General features: G+C 34.3%; 1 protein-coding gene across 1 annotated transcript; it reads right to left on the bottom strand.

Annotated features, from left to right (window-relative positions):
• Window positions 1–151: 151 nt before the first annotated feature.
• On the bottom strand, window positions 152–16,195 carry LOC127673206 (zinc finger protein 431-like; the record flags this gene model as incomplete). Its single annotated transcript, XM_052168811.1, has 6 exons — window positions 152–717; window positions 802–917; window positions 11,393–11,510; window positions 14,159–14,733; window positions 15,811–15,871; window positions 16,081–16,195. Coding segments are annotated over 6 exons (1,551 nt in total), but the record flags the coding sequence as incomplete, so codon positions are not given.
• Between the last annotated feature and the right edge of the window lie 1,922 nt (window positions 16,196–18,117).

Here is an 18,117-nt window from a genome sequence, read left to right as displayed (position 1 = left end):
TTTTGAACCTCCCACTTAATTCATGATTGTATTCATTAGGTTTATCTCTAGAACAGAGAATTAGGAGACTTCTCACTTGTGAATATACTTTTCCACATTGATTACATTAATAAGGTTTCTGTCTGTTATGTGTCATTTTATGTCTTTTGAGATCACTGTCATATGAAAATGCTTTACCACATTGATTACATTCATAAGGTTTCTCTCCAGTATGTGTTCTTTTATGTCTTTTGAGATCACTGTGATATGAAAATGCTTTACCACATTGATTACATTCATAAGGTTTCTCTCCAGTATGTGTTCTTTGATGTCTTTTGAGATCACCGTGATATGAAAATGCTTTACCACGTTGATTACATTCATAATGTTTCTCTCCAGTATGTGTTCTTTTATGTCTTTTGAGATCACTGTGATATGAAAATGCTTTACCACATTGATTGCATTCATAAGGTTTCTCTCCAGTATGTGTTCTTTTATGATATTGGAAAGTACTGTGCTGTGCAAAGGCTTTATCACATTGACTACATTTATAAGGTTTCTCTCCAGTATGTACTCTTTTATGACATTGGAGATTATTCAGTGTTGCAAAGGTTTTAGCACATTGATTACATTCAAAAGGTTTCTCACCATTATGCGTCATTTTATGTCTTTGGAGATGACTGGGTCTTCCAAAAGCTTTACCACATTCATCGCATTCATAAGGTTTCTCTCCAGTATGTGTCATTTTATGATATTGTAAAGTACTGTGCTTTGCAAAGGATTTTCCACATTGACTACATTTGTAAAGTTTCTCTCCGGTATGTATTATTTTATGAGATTGGAGATAACTCAGTCTTGCAAAGGCTTTACCACATTGACTACATTTATAAGGTTTCTCTCCACTATGTGTTCTTTTATGACATTGAAGATTACTCAGTCTTGCAAAGGTTTTACCACGTTGATTACATTCATATGGTTTCTCTCCACTGTGACTTCTTACATGCCTACAATGATAATTAGCATGTGAGAAACTTTACCATATTCATTACTCTGATCAATCATGTAATCAATATGGATTATGTTTACAATTTGGTCTAATGGTAAAGAATCACCAGATCTTAAGGTTTATTGCACTTTGCATGTTCATGGTGTTCTCCCTCATAATGAGTTGTTCAAGACATCTGTGTTGGTTATTACATGGCTCATATGTATAACACCCTCATTTTATATGGGATTTTTATATAATATATTTTTAGCTATCTGAAGAAAGTTGAACAACTCTGATGCTTATAACAGTTATTGTATTCATAATTTTTCTGGTACTGTGAATTACAACACATTTGACTGTGAACCAGGACACATAGAAAAAATTTTGAATTCCTAGTACCCATAAAGATTTTCTACCCTGTGAGTTTGGGGATGTTCTCTGTAAAACTAGAAAACCAATTAATTTCAAATGTCTATCATATTCCTAATTTCTCTCAAAAGCAGAATACTACATATCTTCTCATTGTTTTAGAACAAATACTTTGTTTGTTCTTTCAATAACCCTATACTCCCATGATTTTTATCCATTGTGAAACATGACACATAATATACCTACTAAAAAAGAATGACAAATGAAATGCTTACACATTGCATTCACACTGTTTAAATATTGTTTTTCATAACATGTGCAATATAGATTAATGATTCTCCACAACAACATTCTTGATTCTCATAAAATGCCCTCCCCCGAAACTTAACCATATTACTGCAAGAATATGTGTATCTCAAATTTACTATGGTCTATCTGGCCTAGTTCTTTGAATATTTTGGATATAAATTTATCAGTATTCAATGTGCAATATCTAAGTACTAATATATAGATTTGTAGTTCCACAGAATATCTCTAATGGAGCTACATATCAAATGGATACACATATCACATAACAGCTATTGAGGTACATGGTATTATAAAAATATTATAATCATATCTACACTTAAAGGACTGTTACTTTATTCTCTTGCTTTTTGGTTGAGGTTCCAGAAGATATTAAAATTTCCTCAGATACAAATTTGTATTAGCTTTCACAAGAAAATTACCTTTCATGTCTTCTTCTACTTTGGCAATGTTCTTCAAGATGATGGTCTTCCCAATTATATCCTAAATCATAATACAGGAAAATGAATGTTTCTGTGAATTTTCACTGCACTGTGAAAGTTACAATGAAAATTCAGTGAAAGTTAATTATTCAGATCAATCTACATTATTTGCAATTAAAATAATTAAAGATCATCAATAACCTAGAAACATTTGTTTTCTTTAGGAAAAATAACAGTCTTACCTATACTTTTGAGATTCAGGTAGGTTTCCATCATCACATCTTTGTAGAGAATTTTCTGGGAAGGATCCAGCAAATTCCAATCTTCCTCAGTGAAGTTCACATGCACATCATCAAAAGTCACTGCATCCTAAATAACCCATACATGTGTACAACACAAAGCATGATACTAACATCACTGTAAAGGAAATATATGATTTCTCAAAAACATTCATATAATTTTGCTCTTGATCCACTTATTTGCTGTCTCAGAAGTTATCATCACAGTGCCATTTTAGAAGGACCTTGAATTATAAGATTTACCTGTTTCACTTTTGAACTTGTTGAATAGGATACAACCTTGCCAGAGAAATGCCGATTGAGAGGGAAAGGCAGAGGAAACAGATCCACAATATTGAGCACACATTTGCTCCTTTTTTAACTTTTGAAATCCTTTGTTGAAATGTTGAGACATGTTTTCATGAAACTCACTGATATCATAAAAATATTGTTTCCTATTAAATGTTCCCCTTGTGCATGATATTCATCCATGTGAAAGAACAATTAGGGAGTTTTGCAGTGTAAAAATCTTTCCACTGAGAGACAAATTCATAACAAATGTACATGTGTGTTTCTGGGTCCATTTAAAAGATCATATTGATATATCTAAGCATAATGAAATGTAAGAAACTTCACCTGCTCACAGTCAGTAAAATTCCTTTGAATTCTTCTGGGTTTTGAGATTCTGCTTGTTGAAGAATGAGTTCACGGTAGGTGTGGGCCACAGCATACACAGCATTATACAAATTGTAACCTTCTTCACTCAGGGCCATGCCATATTTGTGCAGTGCTGTCCATTCCAATGTGTTGTTGAATACAAAATTATCCATTTCATTGCTGTTTTTAGATATTGAACAATTAAAATATTTCCACCACAGCATAGACTCAGAAATGTTTACTGGGTATTTATTATAGTTCATTGTTTGCATAAAGTTCCGAAATTTAGCAAGCTCAACTCTGTGGTGTGCAAAAGTGACAGTCCCATGGAAGAAATCAAGGCTGAATTCTTTTTTATTTGTGATAGCATCCATTGTGAGGTTGTGACCCAGATTCTCCGAATACCCAAATATTCCATCCTTCTAAAGCTGACTTCTAAAGTAGAGTTCATTTCACCATAAATGATAACAACCTTTGCTGAAGATGTCATAACTTGTTTATCATATATCATAGCCTTTGTCATGTATGTCTCCAAGGTTTCTGGGATCACATTCAGAAAAGCTAAACAGATCCCATGCCTTTGCATTTCTTCTCTTAAAACTGAGAGAAACTGAATGCCCTGGTCATCATCTGAGATGACCACACCTATCCAAGTCCATCTAAAATGAAGCAGCAAGAAGACAATGCCATGGGACAAATGTGTGTCCTTAGTCACTCTCTGATGGACATATGGCAACTGGTCATGGTCACTTAGGTTAGGATTAAATGGTCCAAAGAAAATCTAAATAATGTAGAAGAATGAAACATCCACATGAAAAATATGATTATTAGAATCTTTGAGATTGTATACAAATAATGTTGCTCACCTTTCCAAACTCCTATCATGGATAGTATGATTATACTCTAAGTATCATGTATTATTTCTTTTAGATTCTAGACTATTTCTGACAAGTCTGAATTTTCTAGAACACAATTTTCCCTGTTTGTTCAATACATTAATCCTATCCAAGTCCATCTAAAATGAAGCAGCAAGGAGACCATGCTTATTTAATTCCTTAATTATATATATATATATATATATATATATATATATATATATATATATATATATATATATAGTATCTCTCTCTCTCTCTCTCTCTCTCTCTCTCTCTCTCTGTGTGTGTGTGTGTGTGTGTGTGTGTGTGTGTGTGTAGCAAGACACTCATAAATTCATGCTGTCAATCTTGTTGGAACATTTAAATGGAATTTAATGTTGTTGACTCATCCATTGTCACACATTCTTACCTTTGGTATCCTTGGATGCATTGCCAGTTTTAAGGATGTTTTCCTCGATGGGCCTGTAAGGTGTACAGCACAAATTTGATATTTTTACAGATATAATTAATGAAATTCACTCTATTGCTTGGATGTGAATATCCTCTCTCCAGAACTCCCAATGTATTTTGACACAGGTCAACAACGATGGAAAACATCAAAGACATATTGGGTAAAAGATAAGGATTCTTGTTGATCTCATTAGTCGCAAAAACCATTACAAGAAAAAAACTCGTATCTTGTTGCTGGTATTCTAAAACAAGGCATAGTGATGGTTAAGGGAGATGTTTGAAAGATAAATTTTCAATTGCAGTAAAGTTTGTACTATGAGATATGCTAAATTTCTAAATAAATGTCTTTAAATAAGCCTCATAAATGAGGATTCTGTAGAGCTGAATGCAATTTAAGAATTTCTAGACATAGGGCACTATGATATGATGCAGTGTGATGTGATATGATATGATATGATAAGATAAATTTTGTACTTGTGTAAATTGATAAGGAGTTTGATCTACCTCTTAATGCCATCGTTGAACTATATTGCAGTCCTACTGAATAAGACACTATAAAATAATTTTGGATATGTAATTCCACAGATACATTTTAAAAAATGTTTTTAAACCACTTATAAAATATAAAATATATTCTCCTTAGTTTTTAGTATTTAAAACCATTTTAAATATCAAATATCTTAACAATATTGTGAATTTTGAGAGGCCGAAATACTCCAAAAGCAGTGTTCAGCTTTTACATCTGTATGTTTTCATAAACTGAAAATATCATTAATGCATGCTTAATAATATCCCTACAAGAGGATAATTTATCTATGAAGAGAAGTAAATTATTTCAAAACAAAACATTGTTATTTGGGGATTAAGCATACGAAAAGAGCATAAATTATTAAAAACTGAACCATTAGCAATATGTTGTTACCTTCTCAAAAATTGACCACAAAATTGGACAAACTTAAATAGAAACAAGGACATTGAATTTATTCCATGTATTCTATGCTACTACATCAGACTAAGGCTAATATTCATTGTGGTTATTCATTCAATAACAACAAAAACAACAGGAATCTGACATACACAAAGAAGCTGAACAAATTATCTTTACAATAATAGCTTAATCAGAGGGAAAAATAAAGAAAGAAATTAAAGATTTTTTATAATTCAAGGAAAATAAAGAAATGTCCTATCTAAATTATGTAATACAAGGAAAGCAATTCTAAGAGAAAATCGCATAGCTCTGAGTGCCTCCCCAAAGAAAGCTCTAGATCAAAAATAAACAACTATAGCCAGGAGAATTAGATAGCATGAAAAAATTCAAGGTCAGGGATGAAATCAACCAAGTAGAAAGAGAAAGAACTATACAAAGAATCAACCAAACTAAGATCTGGTTCTCTGAGAAAATCAACAATATAGATAAACACTTAGTCAGACTAACCACAGGACACAGAGACAGTATCAAAATTAACATAGAAAGGCAATATGGGAAATAAAAGCCAGAATGGCCGGGACAGATACCTCGTACACTCATAGAGACCAGAGATATCAGACAAGACTACTCAACCCAGCAAATCTTTTAATAATATTAGATGGAGAAAACAAGATATTCCATGACAAAACCAAATTTAAGCGATGTATATTTGCAAATTTCATCAAACACAAAATACTAGATGGAAAATTCCAACTCAAGTAGGCTAACTGTAACAAATAAAACAAAGAAAATAAGTAACATCACACGAACAAAACCAAAAGGGCAACACATACACACACACACACATACATACACACAGCAATCATTGGTCATTAACATTTCTCAACATCAATGGACTCAGTTTTCCAATAAAATCACACAGGCTAACAGAATTAATGTGAAACTAGATTTATCAATTTGTTGCATTGAAAAAACACACCTCAGTAACAAGGATTGATATTACCTCAGAGTAAAGTTATGGATAAAATTTTCCAAGTAAAATTAATACAAATCTCAGGAGCTTTCATATTTACAAAGATATTTGCTGAGAAAAAAAAATGAAGAAACTTAATCTAAAGGCCAATGTTCACTAGAAAAGAAATTTAATGCCATGCTTTGCAGAAAGAAAAAGAAAATATTAAAATTCAAATAGTGGAAAAAAATTCCCTGGGCATGTAAGTCATTTATGAGCAAAAAGTATAATATTTAGCACAACTGTGTTTCTGAGTTCCAGAGCAGAGGAGAAAAACTCGGGCCGGAATGTGAGGTTGAGGACATTTCAGTCTTCATTTCTATGACATCATCTAGGCTCCTGGATTTTGAGTCCCCCATGAGAATGTGTGGCTGGTCAAAGTGCTGGTGTGTATCTCATAATAATAATAATAATAATAATAATAATAATAATAATAATAATGTGGCACAGGATCAGCACTGACATTTAGTGTTTGAATATTATGTGACAAGAAAATTTTATTTTTTAGTATAAATTGTTTGGGGATCTATAGGCTTCTTGTATACTTATGGCCATCACATTTTTTTAAGTTGGAGAAGGATTTTTTAATGATTTTATATAAGATCATTTTCTAGTACTTTGAAGTGTGTGTTGGAGGGTTGAGACATGCTATTGGAGTCAGTGGAGAAGAGCAATGTGATGGGTAATTCTGGGATAGCGTGTAGGGAGAGAAGTAACAACTGGACTAAAAAAAATGAAAGTAATAAAAACTAAAATAAATAAATAAATAAATAAATAAAACTGAAAGATCTCCCATGTTCAAGAATATGTAAACGTAACATAATATGAGGTCAGCAAACTAAAAGCAATCAGTAGATTTAATACAAGCCCTCTCAAAATTTCAACTCAAATTTTTGTATACTTATCAAGGACCGTACTCAATTTCATAGGTAAAAACAAACAAACAAACAAACAAACAAATACCTCTAGGATAACGATAACATTCCTGGACTATATATAAATGAATTCCGGGAAATAAGACCATCTTTTATTTTAAGCTTTATCATGTCCCTGAATGGATCTTTAAAAAATGATGCAGTTGAGATCGAATGTCTACATGTCGGAATGATGCAAACATGTGTATGATACTAAATTAATCTGAAGTCTATGTGGTTCAGAGATATTAACAGCAATGTGGTAGAATTAAAAGTGGAGAACAAACTTCCACTCACTGCCACAGGAAACCAGTTTCTGAACAGAACACTAAGACTGCAGGCACTAAGAACACACACAAGCAAGTCCTCTTACTCTGCTCTGAAGGCAGAAACAATGCTCCACATGCAAATCCTTCTCCCATGACCAGTTTATATAATTCAATAGGTAAATGAGTGCTGACACATCCATTTAATCTAAGAATTTATTTAGTTTAATTAATATAAATGTATTGACTTAGGGGACAAAATTGTGGCATCAAGGCGTCCTGAGCCAGCCAAACATAGGACAACTTGTCTCAGATTCATTTTTCTAAACTGCTGCAGGTATAGCTGTTCTAGAATAATATCCCTACTCAAGTAGAAATCACTGCATGGTGGCTTGTGATTTTAATCTCAGAAGGAGGGAGTCAAAGAAACGGAGACCTTTGAAGTGGTAGTAACCTTGGTCTACAAAGTGATTTTCAGAGCAGCCAGGGTTACACAGAGTAACACTATGTGGTCGCTATTCTTTGTTGTCAACTTGATTAAATCTCAATTTAAGCAAAACCCAAAACTCAAAGACACACATTCAAGGGATTTTGTTTAATTTGTAGAAAGTTATCAGTGGGGCTAGAGAGTTGGCTCAGTGGTTAAGAGCACTGACTGCTCTAATAAAGGTCCTGAGTTGAAATCCCAGCAATTACATGGTGGCTCACAACCATCTGTAATGAGATCTGACGCCCTCTTCTGGAGTGTCTGAAGACAGCTACAGTGTACTTACATATAATAAAGAAATAAATATTTTAAAAAAGCAAGAACGTTATTAGTGTCTTTGAGGTAGGAAGACTTGACTTAATGCAGATATTTTGAGCTTGAAAGAAACAGACCTTTAATCTGGATATAGAGCAAGAAAGCCACAGATTTTTGTTATTATGGTTATTGTTGTTGTTGTTGTTATTGCTATGAGCCAGTATTAGTCTGTAAATACCACTGGGTCTCCCAGAACTCACTTTGTAGACCAGGCTATTCACAGAGATCCACCTGCATTGTTCATTCCCATAATGATTGGATTAAAGGTCTGAGTCACCACACCCAGCAGAAGAAACTCACCTTTAATCCAGAGACTGAATCTGAACACACACCTTTAGGTTGGGCCATGCCTTCTTCTTGAGAACTATATAAGAACACAGAGGAAGAAAGTTTTCAGATTGCCTGCCTCATCTCTTCTAGGTAGCAAGTCTTATTACTTTGTTGGCATTCATTAGAGTTATTTGTATGTGATTCCATCTTCTACTGAAGACCAGTTGAGATGTCCAGGCTCTGGGACTGATAAATTCAGGATTCATGGACTTTTGCTTCCAATCCAACTGTTGTGGAATAAGGCAGACTGCATCCTGTAAGTCATTCTAATATAATCCCCTATCAGAAAAAAGACACTGAGTGAGATACCATTCTACACGATCTTTTAATCTCTAAAACAAGCACTCCAAGTAGATTTGCTGGTCCATGAGCACTTTACCCTTTTCCTGTCTCATCAGTCCACTATAATGTTTAATTCTAGACAATTGCATCCAGAGTAATAGCATCTTATGTTAAGGTGATTCACTCTTTTATTGTTTGCTTGTTTTGTTCTTTGAGCCTAGGTTTTCGTGTGTAGCACTGGCTGTCCTGAAGCTAAGTCTGACAACCTGGCTTGCCTTGAGCTAGAGAACCACTGACCTCTGATTCTGTGCCTTTCTGCTTCTTTCCCTAGCATTCTGAGATGAAAGTTTTTGGCCCTTAGACTGTGCAGAATCTTGCCTCCATAGGTAATGCAAATAGATGCTAGGATTGTAAGCTGTGTTTAAAACCCAGTTTCCCACCGTGTATTGGTTGGAAAAGGTCATGACGTATAGAGTATAATCCACTAACTAGAGTCTTCTCTGAATCTCAAGATCATGGACTTGCCCACCGAGTTCCATGGATAAAGACAAGGAGATGATGCAGTCCTCCCCCGGTTTTGTCAAAGATATATCAGATTCTGAAGAACATGCATTGCCAAGTGCACATGTATTTCCAGTCCTAAAAGTACAAATGCCTAAATGAAAAGACTGGAGAGCTCCCATGCTGGGAATTTAACAGCATGTTTTAAAGACTACCACAAAAAGAAGTGAGGGAGCAAAGAAAACAAGGAAGAGACATCAAGCAATTTTAAAGTTGGGTGCTGAAATCAATAAAATAGAAAGAGAACAATAAAAAGAATTGATGAAACATGGAGTTGGTCTTTTGAGCCTTTTATTAGACAAGACAAACAAACCCTTATTAAAAGATGAAGAATACACAAATTAATGAAACATAAAATGAAATGGGGGATTAAATAACAGGCAATGAAGAAATACAGAGTGGTAAAGACATAGTTTTAAAAAGGGTGCACTCGACCAACTTGGAATTTCTAAAAGAAATGGATAAGTTCCTCAAAAATTCCACATACCAAAATTAAGCTAGAGAAAACAAACTTAAACATACTTAAACACTAAGGAAAACAGAATTCATTAAAAATATACCAATATGAGCCCACATCCATAAGTTTTAGGGTTGAATCCTACCGGATTTTCAAAGAGGATTTAACAAGAATTCAGTGTATTCAACAATATAGAAACAAAAGAAATCTTAGCCAATTTATTTTTAGAATCCCTGATTACACATATATCCAGTCAGAAAACACTGAGTGATAAAAGAGAATTAAAGAACAGCTATACTTAAAACCACAGATGTAAAAATACTTAAAAAACAAAATAAATAAAATAAAATATAAAGCACATCAAAAGATCATCTTCCATGATCAATGAGGAATGCTTCATTCTAGAAACACAGTGATGGTTCACCATAATGGGATTAAAGTGTAAGAAAAAACAAGAATTGATCATCTCATGAGATAATGTAAACTTCTCTGAAAATGTTTAACACCACTTTATGATAAAATACTTGGAGTGATTAAGGATACAAGGGACATGCCTAAGCATAAAAATGTCACTTTACAGCAAGCCTATAGAGAAATTCAAATTAATTCCACTAATTCCCAAACTAGACAAGGTGTTCCATTTTCTCTATAACTATCTATTCATTACATTATATGAAAGTTTAGCTAGATCAATAAAACTGAAGCAGAGGAAGGTAATATACATTAGAAATGAGGAAATAAATTATCTTTCTTTGAAAATGATTTGATAGTTTGCATAAATGAAACAAAATTTCACAAAGGCAATTCTTAGAGATGATGAACACTGTCAGCAAAGTTGTTGAATACATAATTAACTAGAAAAGTAAAAATAAGTGGCCTTTGTAGGTAAAAATGGGTTTGCAAGTGCAAATAAAATGTAGATATATTATAAACAATGAATTGAATTTTGACACTTGTTATATTTTTTGCTCCATAATAAATAACATTGAGGAACTCAATAAACATTTGTTGGCTAATAACGTACCAAAATCTTTTTAGTCACAGATTACTTTTGGTGTTCTTGAAGGTTCTCAAAGACTACAGTGATATGCAAATGCTTTAATAGATTAATTACATACTAAAGGGTTTACTCTTGTATAAATAAACTAGAAAGTACAAAATTTTGACACTTGACTGTGTTTATGAGGTTTATCTGCTTTATGACTTTTTCTTATGTTTTCTGCTACATGGAAAGGTACATTTCTTTACCAAATGGCATATTCATAGCATTTATTCCAGGATGTATTTTTATGCATTCATAGATAACTATTGTGAAATATTTTTCACATTGACTCTATTTATAAGATTTCTCTTCAATATATGTTCTGCTATATATTCAATGATGATTATGATATACAAATGTTGGGAACAAGGAAAACAAACTTGCTCTAAGGACTGCCTTTTGGTTACCAACCTCTATTTAACCATGAGTTGTAACTAAGTTCAAGTCCCAGGTCATAAGGGACCTGCATACTTAAAAATACTTGGCAAGTTTTCATCACTTGTTTTACTCCCCGAAACATAGAGACTGTTCTTAGCCATAATTTCTGTTATCCGTGATTTATTCCTCAAAATAAAATACGTGTTTCTAACTACAAAAAAAAAAACAAAACAGTGGGTGTGATAGGCTAAACCATAAAACCTACATTCTGTATCATTTCACATAGAGTAACAACAAATGAAAATCCTCATTGGTGGGAAATGCAGCTATAACTTAGTATGGATGTTTGTGGTTTTCAGGTTTGAAATATATATCAGATTCTGACTCAGGGTGGGGATGGGATGGGGTGATTCAGATAAGCTTCTTAATATAGTCTTCAAGGATGCATTAATCAGAAATGATTTGAATAGCAAAGCTTATCATTTCCATTGTCCTGGGGTTTGAATTGTGTTGGAACTCAGTGAATCTCATAACATAGAGGCATAACCACATTGCTAACATTCATAGAATTTCTCTCCACTATAAATAGTTTCATAATGACGAAGACTATAGAGGTGTACAAAGGATTCATTATACTAAACACATTCATGAATTTTCTCTGTAACACATACTCTTTCATGAAAATGAAGACTACAGAATTGTGAAAAGTCTTGATCACATTAGAAGAACTCACAATATTTCTGTCTTGTCATGTCCATTGCTATGAAAAGTCATCATGAAAAAGGCAACTCCTATAAAAGCAAAACTTTAATTGGGGCAGGCTTATAGTTTCAGAGCTTTATTCCATTTTCATCATAGCAGGAATGCAGACAGTCTTGATGCTGTAGAAGAAGCTGAGAGTTCTGCATCTTTATCCAGTGACAGCTAGGAGGAGACTGTCTTCCAGGGACCTAATACGGGGGGTCTCTTCAGCACTGGTAGGAATTTCAAAGCCCACCCCACAGTGATGCACTTTGTCCAACAAGGCCACACCATCTCATAATGCCACTGTATTAGCTTAACACATTTAAAATACCACATTCCACTGCCTGGCCCCAATATGATTGTTCAAACACATGAGTGTATAGGGGTCACACTTAACTATGCAGAATACATGAGCTCCTATTTCAAAAGTCCCCATCCTCTAGAGCAGTCTCAAAAACATTAAGAGTCCAAAGTTCAAAGATTCTTCTGAGCTTAATCCATTCGTATAATAGTAACCACATATATTTTCAAAAACAGAAAGCACATCATATATCTTCATATGAACAGGATACACTTCACCATCCCTAAAGGTCATTGTGAGGAAATCCTGTACCTGAAAAAGACCAAAAGCCAGCTGGGCAATCTCTAATCTCTGCAAGTCCAGGCATGATGTCAAAGCATTCTTCTGATCTATAACTCCTTTCTGCATTGTTTACTGAAGCACAATTGTTTCACTTTCAGTGGTTTTATTCCAATAAAGCAGTTCTCCTAAGCAGGTAACACACAGTTCTAACAGGTCAAAATCTTGATGTCTGTCTCCAAGGTAATTTCAATATCAGAGCTTTGTCTTTCAATGTCTGGGGTCCACACATGATCATCTCTGGTCCTCTAAAGAGACTGGGTCACTTTTCCTGCTCTTCCCTCTCTATCACTCTAAGCTCTGGTTGGCTCCACTCTCCTGCTCCTGCTGTTCTTGCTGCTCATCCCATGGTACTTGCATCTTCAGGATGCTGGGTTCTCCTGCTGCAAATATGCTTAACCTATATCCTCCCTATGATCACTCAATGATGCCAAGACTAAGTTGCTCTGCATGACAACTTCATGCATTCAAAACCAGTACCTCTTTGGTGATTCTTATACATGAACAAATCCAGCTGCACCACTAGGTCCACCCTTGACTATCTCTGGAACATAACCTTTTTTTTCACCCAGAAAACACTACCCACTTTGTATTTTTCAAAAACGTCATTGCCTCAGCTTGGTGGTACTGGAACTTGCTCAGTAGAATAACCTTGAACTCAGAGATCTCCAGGGCTTTGTCTCCTGAACTCTGGGATAAAAATCATGCAACACCATGCCTGGACCTAAACTTTTCTTTTCAGATATTAAAATGAAAACCCAGAATAGCAACCAAGGCCCCTTTTCAGTTTGAAACATAATTGTATCATCATATCTCCACATGAAAACAATTACCAGGTTATAATAATTCCTAACATGATATAGTTCACATTCATACAACTACAAATCCTTATGTTTAGCTGGATGGAATCTTGCCCTAATGGAACCATTCCTTTAACACCATTGAATATCCTTGAACACAGGATTTGTCTTCCTTCAATGTCCTGATGAAACTTATGTTTTGAAACTTATGTATTTTATTTTTCATTTCTTAGTTTTCGATACTTGTTAAAAACTGTAAGGCTAAATTCTCTGTGGTGATTTTCATGACTTACTTTGTCAAAGCAATCTCTTTTACATAACCTCAAGGAAACTCTTCAGATATAGATAAAAGACAGCAATCTTCTTTGCCAAGTCATCCAAAAGGACCATCTCCAGAGTGGAAATAATCCCAAGCACCAATGTCTATCACATTCCTAATATGATAGCCCTTTAACTCCCACTTAATTCCTGATTATATGCAGTAGATTTATTTCCAGCACAGAGAATTTGCAGATTTCTCTATTATGAATATACTTTACCACATTGATTACATCAATAATGTTTCTGTCTGGTATGTGTTCTTTGATCATAGTGGAGATGAATGGGTTATACCACATTGATTATATTAGTAAGGTTTCTCTTGAGTATGTGTTCTCTTATGTCTTTGGCAATTACTGTGACGTGAAAAGGCTTTACCACATTGGTTACATTCATAAGGTTTCTCTCCAGTATGTATTCTTTTATGTCTTTGGAGATGACTGCGCTGTGCAAAGCCTTTACCACATTGATTACACTCATATGGTTTCTCTCCAGTATGTGTTGATTTATGATATTGGAGATGATTGAGCCTTGCAAAGGCTTTACCACATTGATTACATTCATAAGGTTTCTCTCCAGTATGTGTTCTTTTATGATATTGCAAAGTACTAAGCTGTGCAAAGGCTTTACCACATTGATTACATTCATAAGGTTTCTCTCCAGTATGTGTTCTTTTATGATATTGTAGAGTACTGCACTGTGCAAATGTTTTACCACATTGATTACATTTATAAGGTTTCTCTCCAGTATGTGTTCTTTTATGAATTTGGAGATGACTGGGTGCTACAAAGGCTTTACCACATTGATTACATTCGTAAGGTTTCTCTCCAGTATGTATCATTTTAGGATATTTGAGTTTACAAGGTCTTGCAAAGGCTTTACCACATTGATTACACTCATAGTGTTTCTCTCCACTCTGACTTCTTACATGCCTGCAACGATAATTAGCAAATGTATAATCTTTACCACACCCATTACACTTGTCAATCATTTAATCAATATGAATTATATTTACAATTTGGACTAATGTTAAAGAAGCATCAGATCTTAAGGTTTTATCAGTTTCCATGTTCATGGTGTTCGCCCTCTTCAGAAGTTGTTCAAGACACCTGTGATGGTTATTAAATGGCTCATATTTATAACAAACTTTTTATATGGGATTTTTATATGATGTACTGCAGCTTTCTACAGAAAGTTTGAACAACTCGGATCTTTATAACACGGACTGCATTTATAATTTTAACTGTAGTGTGAATTACATCACATTTACTGTGAACCAGGACACACAGAATTATTCCCAAATTCCTCATACCCATAATGCTTTTCTACCCTTTGAGTTTGGGGATGTTCCCCATAAAATCACAAAACCAATTAATAGCAAATGTCTATCATATTCCTAATGTTTATCAAAGACAAAATACTATCTATCTTCTCATTGTTTAAGAACAAAAATTTTATGTTGCTTCTTTCAATAACCCTGTGCTCACAGGGTTTTTATCCATTGGACACATGATATACCTAGTTTAAAATAAAATAGAAAAACAAATGAAACGTTTCCACATTGCATTTAGACTGAATTTTTGTTCCTCATAACACGTGCAATATAGATTAATGTTTCACAACAACAATATTCTTGATTCTCCTAAAATGCCCTCTCACAAAGCTTAACCATATTACAACAAGAATATGAGTATCACCACTTTTACTATGGACTATATGCTTACTAGAAAGTTTAGGATATAAATTTATCATTATTCAATGTGCAATATCTAAGTACTATGAGACTATACAGATTGTCAGGTCCACAGCACAGCCCTAACATAGCTACTTATCGAATGGATACACAAATGAGATATCAGATCTTGAGGTACATGGTTTTGTAAGAATATTATAATCATAGCTACGCTTAAAGGACTACTATTTCATACTCTTGCTTTTTGTTGGAGATACCAAAAGATATAAAAAATTCCACAGAGGCAAATTTGTATAAGCTACCACTTGAAAATTACCTTTCTTGCCTTCTACTACTTTGAAAATGTTCTTCAAGATGATTGTCTTCACAATTATAGCCTAAAACACAGTACCAGAAATGAATGATATACTATTGGAAATTAGGAAAAATTCAAGGTACTGTGAAATTTCACTGCACCATGAAATTTACAGTGAAAATTTAGTGAAACTGAATTATTCAGCTCAATCTTCATTATTCACAATTAAGATAATAGAAGACCATCAATAAACAACAAACATTTGTTTCCTTTAGAAAAAATAATTCTTACCTATAGCTTTGAGGTTCAGGTAGGTTTCCAACATCACATCTTTGTAGAGATTCTTCTGGGCAGGATCTAGCAAATTCCACTCTTCCTCAGTGAAGTTCACATGCACATCATCAAATGTCACTGCATCCTAAATATCCCATACATGTGTACAAAACAAAGCATGATACTAACATCAATGTAAAAGAAATGCATGCTTTTTTGAAAACATATTCATATAATTTTGGCACTTGCTCCACTAATATACTGACTCAGAATTTACAATCACTGTGTCATTCTAGAAGAAGCTTGAATTATAAGATTCCCCTGTGTTGCTTTTGAACACTTTTAATTGGATACAGCCTTGACAGATAAATGACAATTGAGAGAGAAATGCATTGGAAATTCCACAATATTGAACACACTTCAGAAAAATAGTATGTACAATTACTAACTATAAAAGTAATGGGCAAACTGTGTGTATTTGTCCATGTATTTAATCACAGAGGCACAGGCAGGTGTATGTCATAAAGTTGGATTTTGGCATGACCTATGTGATGTGTTCTTGGAGACCAAAATTTATATATTAAGACCCCCAATCCCTACAAAAATCAGTCAAGAAAACAAAAATGATAGAGAAATCACAGTTTTTTATGAAAAGTTCCCACCAAGAACTATACATTCACTTCAGATCCATATTCATCTTGTAGAAACATGAAGTGCAACAGTTTAAACTATAACATTAATAAAATTTTACTAAAGGGGAATGCATGCTTAAACAGTTACAAATGAACAGATGAAAATATAGTAATATAAATGTTGATCATAAATAAGCAATGTTGGGCAGGAGAGAGAGCTCAGCAGTGGAAAGCTATTTCTGGTCTTCTACATTGTGTTCGTCAATTTCTCACATACACATGGGGACCAACAACAACTTATTACTTCAAGATAAAGATTTCTGAGGCCATCTTATGACAAGAGTAATGAAGAGACATATGATATTCATATTCATACACAAAGGCAAAATACTATTAATTAAAATATTTCAGAATAATCACAAGTGTGAGGAAGTAGATCATATACCTGGAATCCAAGGACTCTGAAGCCCCAGGTAGTATTAATGTAATGAAAATATATCAACTTGAGAAATAGAATATAACCTATCTATTTGGCCAAATTTCAAAGTGAAACATGAGGATTGAAAGCTGCACAAAAACATATCCTTATTGTGCAAAACCATTTCAGGTGGCTTATGTGGTTCCTATATCGACTATGAGGACAGGAAGGATTTCACAGAGACATTTTTGTCTTGAAAAACAAAAACACAGGAACAAAGTTAAAAAAATTAAACCACCATGCTTGCAAAATAGCTTAGTATTAAATGTAAATGAGGCTAAAGCATCTTATGTGATTTAGGGACAGAGTCCAAATATTGACTGTATGGGAGCATGAGAGGAAACCTGAAGGATCAGTTTCAACTACAGCACAGTACACACACAGAACAAAATGTGTTCCATCTAAAATAAAACCAGGGGCACACCTGGAGCACAGAATAAGGGAATGCCCAATGAATACTCGCCCAAAAAAAAGACAAACCTTATGGGCAATCTCCAATCCTTAACATTATTATGGATACAATGATATGCTCACAGACAGGAGACATTCATAAGTGTCCAATGAGAGTCTTAAGTCAGCAGCTGACTGAACAGATGCAGAGAAACACAATGAAAAATGGGATGGACCTTGGGGACGCTTAAAGAAGAGTTGGGGAAGTCTTGAAGGCCTTGAAAATGGTAGGAACTCCACAGGTAGTCTGGCAGACTCAACTAACCAATAACCTTGGGGACACTGAGAGACTGAGCCACCAACCAAATAGCAGACACAGGCTGGACTAAGGCCCTGGCACATAAGTAGCAGAAGTTCAGGTTAGTATTCATGAGGGTCCTCCAACAACTGGAACAGGCGGTGTCCCTAAAGCTTCTGCCTATCTTTGGTATCTGTTCTTTTAACTGTACTCCAATGTCTGGCCTCATTGGGAGAGGATGCATTTAGCCCAGCAGA

This window comes from Apodemus sylvaticus, chromosome 22 (assembly GCF_947179515.1).
Source record: "Apodemus sylvaticus chromosome 22, mApoSyl1.1, whole genome shotgun sequence".
NCBI classification, from domain to species: domain Eukaryota; kingdom Metazoa; phylum Chordata; class Mammalia; order Rodentia; family Muridae; genus Apodemus; species Apodemus sylvaticus.
The sequence above is the reverse complement of the archived record's forward strand: the minus strand, read 5'-3'. Positions and strand labels throughout refer to the sequence as shown.